The sequence below is a fragment of the Microtus oregoni genome, unplaced genomic scaffold (genome assembly GCF_018167655.1).
Source record: "Microtus oregoni isolate MIOR12 unplaced genomic scaffold, Mior012 000001F_ref0000356, whole genome shotgun sequence".
Lineage (NCBI taxonomy): Eukaryota > Metazoa > Chordata > Mammalia > Rodentia > Cricetidae > Microtus > Microtus oregoni.
Genome location: NW_024543060.1, coordinates 14,805,701 through 14,817,955, shown reverse-complemented (window position 1 = coordinate 14,817,955; position 12,255 = coordinate 14,805,701). Strand labels below are relative to the sequence as shown.

General features: G+C 41.8%; 1 protein-coding gene across 1 annotated transcript in view; it reads left to right on the top strand.

Annotated features, from left to right (window-relative positions):
• Positions 1–12,255, top strand: part of Gtf2f2 (general transcription factor IIF subunit 2) — a 128,154-nt gene that overhangs the window by 105,427 nt on the left and 10,472 nt on the right. Inside the window, exons 6-7 of the mRNA XM_041676801.1 lie at positions 5,657–5,756; positions 11,924–12,067. Of these exons, the coding sequence (XP_041532735.1) occupies positions 5,657–5,756; positions 11,924–12,067 (244 nt within the window). The remainder of the gene's footprint in view (positions 1–5,656; positions 5,757–11,923; positions 12,068–12,255) is intronic.

Below are 12,255 nucleotides of genomic sequence, written 5' to 3'. Positions count from 1 at the left end.
TTTTTAAAGTATACTTGCTAATTTAATCTGGAAGTTGGATTTATATCAAATAACTCTTCATAAAAGCATAATAATAAAGACCTTTAAGTGATTTTGGTATTGTGATCTAATGACTAGTGATACTGGCTTAATGGGAATCATTTGGTGTGGAAGGGTATCGTACAGAAGACAGTATTCCATGTTTTCATAGACTTGGATTAGTTATAGGCAGACTGATGACGGGCAAAAAGAATTGCTGGACTAGAGAGATGGCCCCGTTAGATCTGCAGCCCCGCATTAACCAGCCATAGCAGTGCACGCCTATGATGCAGGATAAAGGTCAGTCTAGGCTGCATGAGACCTATGTCATGAGAAAAAGAAATGTTTGCTTGTTTCTTTGTGCTAAATTCTGTGGGATTTTAGTAGTCTATGTTCTGTCACATGGCCTTATGTGAACCATGTAGTAGTAGATGATCTAGTTTTACATACTTGAGGGAAAGTACAGCCGGGGGTGTAGGTACTGGTCTTTCCAGTTACTCATGGAGTAAGAACTTTACATGTCTGCCATGTTGGTTCCCCTTGTCGTTCTGTGGGTACTCTTAGGTCACATAGACTGAGCATTTTCTTTCTGGGAAGAAATGTTCCACATAGGACCTCATTAATCTTAGGAAGACCCCTAATTAGTGAGATGATGGTGACTGTTTCCATTAAGTAGTAGCAAGGTGAAATAATTTTATGTAGCCTAAGCTACATGGTGATAGTAGTTGTTGTCGTCTAGAGAAATAGGTTGTTCCTCATATGAGGTGCTTGTTTCCTGTTCTGAGAGTTCAAAGTTAAAAGTTTCAGTTTTTCAGTTCTCTGAACTTTCAACTAGAGTGGTTTTTTTTCTTTTTTTTTATTATTATTATTTATTTATTTATTATATACACAGTGTTCAGCCTCCATGTATGCCTGCAGGCCAGAAGAGGGCACCAGATCTCATTACAGATGGTTGTGAGCCACCATGTGGTTGCTGGGATTTGAACTCAGGACCTCTGGAAGAGCAGTCAGTGCTCTTAAACACTGAGCCATCTCTCCAGCCCCTAGAGTGGTTTTTTTCAAGGTTAGAATTTAAAGATCTTACGGTTCTAGTAAAATACAGTGACTCCTTGGGAGTGTTTTACAGTAACGTGGTTGTAGTTACTCAAGTCTGAGTTCTGTGATCTTAGTGGTGGAACTCTTCCTCTTATGTGCCCCGATTCAGTTATGTTCCAGTTTCTGTTAAATGTGTCTCCAAAATAAGTTTTTAAATTTGGCTGTCATTAGAGCCTAATGCAGACCATGTACCTTCCTGTGCATTGTACAGTAGCCTCCTCCATCACCGTCACCCACCTGATGCAGACCATGTACCTTCCTGTTCATTGTACAGTAGCCTCCTCCGTCTCCATCACCCACCTGATGCAGACCGTGTACCTTCCTGTTCATTGTACAGTAGCCTCCTCCGTCTCCATCACCCACCTGATGCAGACCGTGTACCTTCCTGTTCATTGTACAGTAGCCTCCTCCATCTCCTATCACCCACCCACCCCTGTGAATGGGCCTGTGGTCTTAGGGTTCCTTTAGAAACTAAAGGTCTTGCACAGGATCCCCAATTCAGTTCCATATGCCTACTCCTGTCTTTTGTCAGAAATTGGAACTCTGCTAAAGGCAAAACAGATTTTTCTCTTCTGGCTTTGGCCAAAACTGTAACTAAGTTGACTTTTCCATTTCAGTATACATGTAGGTGAATTGCTGGACCAGGGAGCTAGGCTATGGAGGCTGTCTTTGTCAGTGTTCTATTTCTGAGAAGAGACACTATGACCACTACTGCTCTTGAAAAGCAAAGCATTTAATCGGGGGCTGACTCACAGGTCAGAGGTTTAGTCCATTTTTGTCATGATGGGAAGCATGGTGGAACAAGCACACACATATGTGGTGCTGGACAGGGGCTGAGAGAGTTCTATGTCTGGATTCTCAGGCAGCAGGAAGGAAGAGAGACATACTGGGCTTGACTTGGGTATCTGAAACCTCAAGGCCACACCTCCTAATAGTACTACTTCTAGTACTACTTCCTCTGAGCCTATGGGGACCATTTTCAATCTACCACAGTGGCCAAGAACTGGAATGATAACACTGTTGTGGAAATAGCAGTCAAAGAAACAGGTTTTGTTGTTATTTGGGGTTTTGTTCTGATTTAGGTGTAGTACCAGTATGTGGGTGTGTGTACATTAGTACAAGTACCAGTGGTGGCCAGAGGGTTTCAGAGTCACTAGAGTGACGTCACAGGTGGTTTTTAGCTGCCTATGGGCGCTAGTAACCAGAGCTGGGTTCTCGGCAAGCATAGTATGCTCAGTACGCTAAGCCGTCTCTCCCGCCTGCGGAGCACTGATTTAAAGCACATGTGTGTTCACTGCTTTGTTTTAACTTTCTGACTTTCCAGTCTGGAGAGATTGCTCAACATTTAATAGAACATACTACTCTTCCTCAAGACCAGAGGTCATTTCTCAGTGTCCACTTGGGGCAGCCTAGACTTGCCTTTAACATCAGCTCCAGGGGATCCAACCTGGCCTCCACCCACACAAAGACACACATATGCATAATTATAAATTTAAAAATTAAAAGTTTGACTACATAAAAGTCATATCCTGTGACAAACAAGCTTGATTCGTAGCTACCATAGCATTATAAACATGTTTTCAAATGCTTTCTTTGTGATTAGAGAAATTATTGGTTTCTCCTAACCTTTTAAGGTGCAGGTTTTTCTGAATTAATTGTCCTGTGGTGGCATTAGGAATTTGTACCAAGTATCTTAGGTGGTTTATAACAGAGGTGCTCAGTAATACTGTATTTCTTAGCCAAGCATGGTGACACACACCTTGAATCCCAGCTCTTGAGAAGCAAATCAGGTGGATCTCTGTGAGTTTGAGGCCAGGCAAGTCTACAAAAAAAGCAAAACAAAGAACATTATATTCCTGATTACAGTTTCTTGGAAATAACACTGTGGTTTTTAGTGTTCTGAAAAAGGTAAGACCTAGTCTTAGGCACATCAGGACACTGAAGCATTTATCTTTCTCCTCATTCAGCCTAACACCTGTCTGTAGTTGGCTGTATGAAGTGAGTATTTTCAAATTATATTCTATTGAAAAACCCAGATAGTCCTTATTTTGATGTTGAAAGTGTGGTGGAGCCAGCAGTGTTTAATTTAGAGCATTGTTGATAATAAAATAGAGTTGCAAATTGCTCTGGCACATCATGAGATAATGCTAAATGAATTATTTAGTGTTAAATAAAAAAGCCTGTTAAACTATTTTAAACTATTCATGGTTAATGAAAATATTTTAAGATGAAGTTCTTTTGAAATGTGTTGTGTTTTCAGTCCATAGATTAACCTTTTGAATTTTGAGTCACAGGATGTCCTCTTTTAATTAAAACAAAACTCTGGGAATTGACTTTTTTAGTATATAATAGAAAGGTTAAATGTTTGTGTGAGCTCTTGATTTAAAAGAAAACGGCGGTGTGTTCCTTTATTTAAAATATTTGATGCTTTGAGAATAAACGTCACACAACTCTCTGATGATGAAATTGACTTTCAGAGTTGAAAGGAAAGTGTGCCTCGTGACCATGAGGCAGGGTGCAGAGGCCACAGATAAATACAGGGTGAGCTCACTAAACTCACTGAAACTGGACTTCAGATGTGGGGTGATGGGAGCCACTGATGGGGGCAAGAGAAGGGGCTGTTGCTGGCGCCTCCTCCTCGATGTCTCCAGAAGAGTCGTGGAGGGAGGTGCTTGAAGCAGGGAAGCTGATGTAATGGCAGCACTGGGATTTCCACCTGGAGAGGCCAGTCAGCCCCCTGAGGGCGGAGGGTGGAGGGCTGCAGTCCAACACACGGGACTGCCAGTTAATCGTGCCTGTTTTATTTCGCCAAGGTTAGACATGGCTAGTTCCTACACTTTGTGAACATTTCTGGTCTGTCTCCATCACTTTGCTCTGCTCTTCTGAGAGGTCTGTTCCCCAGTCCCTTCAAGACTGCTTTGCTTAGACCTTCACTCTGACCCTGAGCAGCAGTGTGCCAGCTCACCCTCGTACACCTTGTAGCCGCCGCCCCTCCATGTCACTGTGAGCTGACTGAAGGCTGCCTGCCTTGTCCTCAGGACTAACTAACTGACTAGACAGCATTAACTTAGTGATTGAGCCTTTGTGTTGTACCCCAACCTCTAACCAAAGGGGGTACTTGCTTTCCATTTTCCTTCTGATTATAAAAGTCATAGGTGTTTATTGTAAAGATTTGAGAAAGCTCAACAACAACAACAAATCTTCGGATGTACTACTTTTGATCTATTCCCATCTTCCGTGTACTTGCACATTTAAAAAGTAAATAACGGAGACTGGACAAATGGCTCAGCAGTTACAAAAATACTGCTCTTCCAGGGCACCTAGTTCAGTTCCCAGCACCATGTTGTGCTGCTCACAACCACTTCAGACTCAGCCCCATATAATCTAGTCCCTCCTTCGGCTTCCTTGGGCCCCGTTATACCTGTCACACACAGGGGTGGGGGAGAGGAGGGAGCGTGCATACATAAATATAAAATTTTAAAATAAAACCTACAACAGTCAAACTTTTCTAGCCCGGTTCTCTTTTTCTTGGTGGTATCCACTGCATCCATGGATTCCTTAAAGGCTTCACTGCGTTCCATTCTTCAGTGGCTATCTCAGTGGAATTCATAAGGGACAAGCCCAGGTATTTTTCCAAAAATACTTTTATTCCGTGCTTATTCTTCAATTCTAAGCTAGCCAGACCCAGTCGGTGGTTTTCTGAAGTGTGTTACATTTTGTGTTCTGATGCCCTCATGATGAGAAGTCTGAAGGCCCCATGATACCTTTGTGTCTTTAAAAACAGTCACTTTGTGAGCTGTGCTTTTCCCCATCTTAAACCAGGTTTTTGGGGGGGGTGGGGGTGGGGAACAGGTTTTTGGATTTACTGTGCTTAGAAACCAAATTAATTCATTTTTAAGGAACAAATTTAGTATGCAAATGAGGACACAATACAAATCCTAAAGTTACTGCTTAAAAAGATAGAGGCACCCATCAAGTAGTATCTTCCTGATACATGCGGGATCGTGTGTGTGGTTTTTTTCCTAAAGGCGGTATTTCAAGTTACCTTTAATTCAGATAGAGTTCTGCAGCACTTTAGACCAGTGCTGTCTAGTAGAGGCTTCTGTGGGGACCAAAATGTTTTGAGCCTCGGTGGCTACTGATCAGGAAGTCACTAGTCACTGGACAGTGAGTGCCTTTTTTTGGTTTGGTGTTTGTTTGTTTGTTTTACTCACCTTTATTTCTTGTCAGGATAACGGAAGCTTTGGATTAATCACTTGATGAATTTTTAGACAGTCATTTAAGACAGTATGTTTTGCTTAAAGAGTTCGGTTTACCCGTGCATCACAGTTTCAGAACTACATTCAGGACTGTATGACATCCGTAACTTGTGTGTTTAGCTTATGGTACTAGGTTTTACACTGGAGTTGTCTGTGTTACTGTGTGTTGTGGGAAAGCTGCTGTGAAATTCTGACTTACTTGCTTACCTGTTATTAGTAGTTGGCATGACTCTACAGGACCCACTCTTCTAAGCAGTGTGTTAATGGTGCCTTCTCTTTTTCAGATTGCAAATAGAAGAGTCCTCCAAACCTGTAAGGCTGTCCCAACAGCTGGACAAAGTCGTAACTACCAATTACAAGCCTGTCGCTAACCATCAGTACAATGTAAGTTCTTTGTGACTTTCATCAGTGTCCTTGTTGTTCTGAGGGTCACACATTCTTAGACTCTGGACCTTCAGAGCCGTGCAGCTTACTGTGACCTGGGCTAAGCATAGAAAGGTGCTTATTCTGTATCCGGAGCTACATGGCAGAAGGGAGCTGCTGTCTAAATTGTTCTTGATTGGGTTTTACAGACAGATAATACTTTATTCTCAATGTTTCTAATGACAACATACTTCATAAATATAAATGTACTAATTTTGTTTTCTATATCTATATGGTTTACCATACCAGTTTTGATACGCTGACAAATTTTCAAAGATCATACATAACTGTGCACAACTATCTGTCATTTTTTTTAAATTATTTAACAATCTTAAAGATGCTGGAGCAGTGATAGTTGTCATTGTTATTTATTCAGTTCGCTTTGCTTCATTTCAGGTGCCACAGGCATTTTTATGGTCCTTCACTCCTATGCAAAGTGAGGACTGCCAGTGTTCTTAAACCTTTCTATTGAAGTGTATGTATAGAACAATGTCTGCTAGAGATGTAAATTGTCTTTTACCTAACCTAGCACATTATATGTCTGTTACTTTTGTGAGTTCTTCTTAAAAAATGGCTTGTCATCTTCATTACTATTATCTTTTGAAGTGTAACTACTATTACATGCATGAGTGAAACTGACCAGTCGAAATAACCAACCCAAGCAGTCTGGCTTAGGAGCTGTGCTGGCTAATTTTATGTCAACTGCATACAAGCTAGGGTCTGTTGGGAAGCAGGAGCTTCATTTGAGAAAATGCCTCCCCTAGATTTTGCAAGTCTGTGGTACATTTTCTTGATTGCTAATTGATATATGGGAGGGCCCAGCCAATTGTGGGCAGTGCCATCCCTTTGCTCGTGGTCCTGAGTGCTATAAGAAGGCCTGCTGAGCGGGGAATGGGGGGGGGGGGCACATACCAGCCTGGGCTACAGAGTGAGTTCCAGGACAGCCAAGGCTACACTGAGAAACCCTGCCTCAAAAAAAAAAAAAAAAAAGAAGAAGAAGAAGAAAAAGAAGGCAAGCTGAGCAAGGCAGTAAGTACTATTCCTCCATGGCCTCCTCATCAGTTCTCACCTCCAGATGCCTGCCCTGAGATCCTTGAAAGATGCACTGCACATTCTAAGAGGAAATAAACCTTCTTCCTCCTTCAAGTTGCTTAGGATCATGGTATTTTGACACAGCAATAGAAACCCTGTGGGCTCCTAAAGAACTGTCCTCTGCTCTCTGTGTGGTGGTTCTTGGTGTGCCTTTAGTGCTAGAATCACCCAGAAGGATGCTTTCCTGAAGATGAGAAATGCCTCCAACTCTGTTGATCAAATGTGGATTGTGTTTTAAGCTCCTGGGTTATTCTGGTTTGCAGCCACCAATCCAAAGACAGAAACTTTTTATAGTTGCCTACCATCTGTTGAGAGGGGAATGGGGTTCTGTAATGGCACCAGGAGACAGTCTTCTAACTTAAGATGTATCTGCCTTCTCACCTTTGTTTCCATCCTGACCCTCTTGTTCTGAGTTTAATAAAGGACTTTTTATCTAACTTTTGGTGCTAGAGGAACTAAGAAAAGCTAATTGGAAAACACTGAAATACCAAAAGTTTATTACATAAAACCTCAGGTGACATCCTCCTCCCTGGAACTAGGAAGACATTTCATGTTTATGCATAGTCCTTTCCCTTCTGTGAGACAGCCAACTGCCAGTCTCCAGAACTAAGGTTGTTGAGCTTTGAGTTTTTCAGTTAGGTGCATAAAATGGATGCCCATGGGACTATATCCTAAGGGCTTCTCAGCAGTATTTCCCTGGCATGGTTTAATAGGAGAATGCTATATGCCTTGTCCTTTTGAATTTGCACACCAAGGACTGACCTGCTCTAACGAATTGCTTTTTTCCCAAGCGATGATGACACACCAATCAGAAATAGAAGCATTGACAGAGGGGAGAAGAAAGTAATCTTTCACAGGATTTAAAATCCAGAGCCATGAGAATCAAGGCTGTCACGATCACTTCGGAAGTTAGAATAAAAGCCTCACAGAGACTGCCTTGACAAAGCAGTCAAGAGAATTTCTGCAAACAACAGTCTAGAAATTTACAGACATCTGAATTAAAATATCTTAATTGGTAGTGGGCGGCATTTATAATTTTAGTTAGTGATTAAGGTTTCAGTAATAACGATTGAGCATGTCTATACCACATCCACAGTCAGTTTTCAACATGAGGTTACATTTTAATCTTGAATAATTTGTTCTCTTGAGAAAATGAAATTAATTTCATCTGATAAATTTGGGGAATATAAAACATTTATAACTGGAGACTTAAGCTTAAAGTGCTTTCTGAGTTAACATTTATCTCTAACAGTTGGCTCTGTAGTGATGTGGTCAGTGGAGGCGGATAAAATATCAGCAAGTAAAATTCACATGACACAACAATTACTTCTGTTCCAGTAACTATCTTAGTAATTTATACATTGTCCTGGCTGCTAATGAGCTGACTGGCTGGCTGCTTTGCATATTGTTCCCTGCAGTTCCAACGGGCATCAGTGAGAAACAAAATGCCCAGTGGGAAAAGAAGCAACATGACATGGTAGTCTTCTTCTGAGTACAGTAGTTGATAGTATTAATAGTTTATTTGTGTGGCCTTGTTTGTAGTGTTAATTGAGTACAGTACTAAGAAGGGCACTGTTTTTATGCTGTGGAGCATGAAAACGGACTTCAACTCCTTAGCTTTGTTCTAAGTACAACGTTTGGTATTAGTGAGGCTCGAGAGATGGCTCTGCGTTTAAGAGCCCTGGCTGCTCTCTCACAGGACTTGGGTTTGATTCCCAGCACCCCTGTAGTGGGCTCACAACCCCCTAGAACTTCAGTCCCAGGGGATCCATTGCCCTCTTCTGACCTTTATGGGTACACACATAAATGTCTCACCATTGCCAAGTAGAATGTGTGCCTTCAAGGGAGCCATCTTGCTTTACTGGCAAGATTATGAAATCATTTTCCTACTGAACTTCTAGCTTCTCCAGTCATTTCAAACAAAGACCTTGCTAATACACCAATACTCCTCCTTTTCCTGAGCTCAGTCTCTCCTGTATTTTTTCAGCATAAGTTAAAGGTGGGAGGTAGGATGTTGCGATGCTTGGATTTGTGAGTTTGGTCCTGGTTACTCGTGTTTTCTTACTACCCAATATGATCATTCTCTTAGTTTTGTCTTTTTGGACCCAGAGAAAGCATGTATTCTTCTAAATCTAATGTAATCTTCTAAAATAGCACGTAGGTGCACTATTTTATGCTATTTTCAAGACACCCCTTTTCCATTTGTGCTTTTTTTTTTTTTCTTTTGCTACTGAGGCAAGCATTCTGCCATTGATCTCTGTCCTCAGCCTTTTGTCTTATGTTCTGATTTGAGATAGTCTTGCTAAGTTGTCGGGGGTGGCCTTGAATTTGTTCTGTAGCCCATGCAGCCTTAAACTTTTGGTCTTTTCTCGGCCTCCGAAGTAGCTGGAATCACAGGCCTCCACTAATAGGCCTGTCTCACCGAGAGAATCCTAAACCTGGCTTGAGCTTTGTTCTTCCCAGCCATTCCATCTGCAGCATGCATTTGAGATTTTTTTCCTCTGTTACGATCTTGTCCTAAGAACGTCCATGCTGGCCTACCACTATGCTTAAAATAGAGAACATAAGCTTAAGTGTCTCGGGGAATTTACACCATAGTTCAGTTGTTAGCTCTGAGTGCTTGTGCTGTTTGTTCTGAAGCTGGTCCCCACACTACAGTAACCTCAGCGTGCAGGGTCACCTCTCTGCTGCCCTCTTCCAGCCCACCAAAGCTTTAGTCACCCAGTGAGCTTCAAGACTGACCTTACCTCTCTCCAGCACGTTACTCTGCCTTTTCATGAAGAAGAAATTAAGCTTAACCAACTGACATAAATGAGTAAAGCGGTATATTTTCTGTGTGTGCGCGCACATGAGCACACATATTTGTGAAGCCCACGGAACCGTCAGCTTTTTTTTTTCCTTTGAGACAAGGTTTCTCACTGGCACAGAACTCTTCTTGAACCTCAGCCTCAGGTATCTGTCTATCTCTGCCTGCCCAGCACTGGGATTACAAGCACTTAGCATTATACCTGGCTTTTTACCTGGATTTTGGGCATGGAACTCAGGTCCTTGTGCATTTACTAACTGAGCTATCTTCCCAATGGATTAAATGCAAAGATGAGTTTCCATAAATAGTTAGTACTGGTATAACAGTGAGAGAGAACTACTGGTTTAGCTTTATTGACATTCATACAACTGTACAAAATACTGGATTTCATTACATTTCATACTTGTCAATTACACTTTGATCATTTTCAAGCCCCTGTTATCATATCCTGCTCCCTCTCTCACTGCTCCCATTTCTCTACCTTCAAGCTATCCTGCTTTCATGTATTATCTCTATAGTTGTCATCATTATTATTAAAATAAGTTGTCTTAGTTGGGTTATTGTTGCTGTTATGAAACACCATGACCAAAGCAAACTGTGGAAAAAGGGGTTTATTTGGCATACATTTTCACATTGCAGTCCATCATTGAAGGAAGTCAGGACAGGAACTCAAACAGGGCAGGAACCTGGAGGCAGAGGCTATAGAGGGGTGCTGCTTCCTGGCTTGCTCCTCCTGGCTTAATCAGCCTGCTTCTGATTAAGAACCCAGGACCATTACAATGGGCTACGACATCCCCCATCAATAACTAATTATCTTATAGCCAGATCTTATGGATACATTTTTCTCAGTTGATGTTCCCTTTTAGTTAACTCTTAATTTATGTCAAGTTGACATAAAACTAGCCTGTGTGTGCTCATATGCATACACACTTACAAACAACCTGCTGGGTCCATCTAGTGTTGCTCATATGTATACTTTTTTTTTTCCAGATGTATACACTGACCACTTGTTACTGGATAACCAGTTAGGTTGTTCATCCCTGGAAAAGACTTGATTCTCTTTCAACAGTCATCAATTACTTGTGGCTCTTTGTGTAGGCGTGGGGCTTTCTGAGACTTCCCACATTCAAGTTGCATGTCAATTGGTGTCATTGTTCAGGTCTTATTTAGGTGACCATGGTGTTGCAATTTCATGGGTGCAGCTTATCTTTCTCATACAGAAAATACTGTAACAGATATCCTGGTTCCCTGGCTTTTAATAATTTTTCACTCCCTCTTTTGGTGTGTTCCCTGGGTTGTGTTGTAGATATATCTATTGGCAGTGGGCACCCTACGTCAGTGGTTCTTTGCTTTTGACCATTTGTAGCTTCCATCTACAGTGGTCTCCATCCACTGCAAAGAGAAGCTTTGATGAGGGGTGAGAGTTGCGTCCAGTGTTGGTATGTGTAAAGATGTGCAGCCCTGTGGTGTGCACAAAGCATGGCCCTAGTGTCTTGGTTTTATTTGACTAAGAGGTGTATTATATAGGTAAATTTGGAGGACACTAGTAAGATAAAGATTCAGAAAAATAGTCTGCTGATGTCGTTGCTGAGGGCATTTACCTACCTCAGTGTGTAGAAGTAAGGCAGCAGCTGGGGGTCAGAGAGAACAGCCTTTCTGCCTAGTGCTTCCCTTACTTCTCAGGTGCTAGAGAACCTGCCCTGTAACAAGCCTGTGCCTATGGACTCCGAACTGTTGCCTACCAACTACAGCTTGTGTCATAAAATTATCTTGCTGTATTATGATTAATCAAAAATAAAGGAATTGCAAGTTAGCTTCTGGCTAGTCCAGCTTAACCAGGAAGAAAACCTTTTTGGAGGAAATGAATGTGGTGGTGCACGCCTTTAATCCCAGCACTCGGGAGGCAGAGGCAGGCGGATCTCTGTGAGTTCGAGACCAGCCAGGTCTACAGAGCTAGTTCCAGGACAGGATCCAAAGCCACAGAGAAACCCTGTCTCGAAAAACCAAAAAAAGAAAAAAAAACTTCTAGAGAGACTGAAAATGGTTTATAGAGCAGTGTGATAGCTGTCCTAGAGTCTGAAGGGTACTGGGAATGCTGGGGCAACAAGACCCCAATTCTGAGTCCTTGACAGAGGCCTTGGAGCTTTAAATGTGGTTCTCAGATGACTAGGGCAGAAGTGCCTGTTTCCAGAAGGTTAAGTTGATGCCTTTCTTCTGTTTTTGTCTGTAGATTGAATATGAAAGGAAGAAAAAAGAAGATGGAAAGCGGGCCCGGGCAGACAAACAACACGTCCTAGACATGCTGTTTTCAGCCTTTGAGAAACATCAGTACTATAATCTTAAGGATTTAGTGGACATCACAAAGCAGCCTGTGGTATGTATATGTTTATACTGATCTTAAGTGTACCCTCCTTCATTAACATAGTATTAGTGAGGAGAAGCATGATTAAGTTTGCATCCACTCTGCTAATGGCAGCTTATGTGACACTCAGAAAAGAAGTCGTAATTAATACAGCTATGTCTTTCCAACATCTACTTCATTACTTTAGATTTAAAATACAT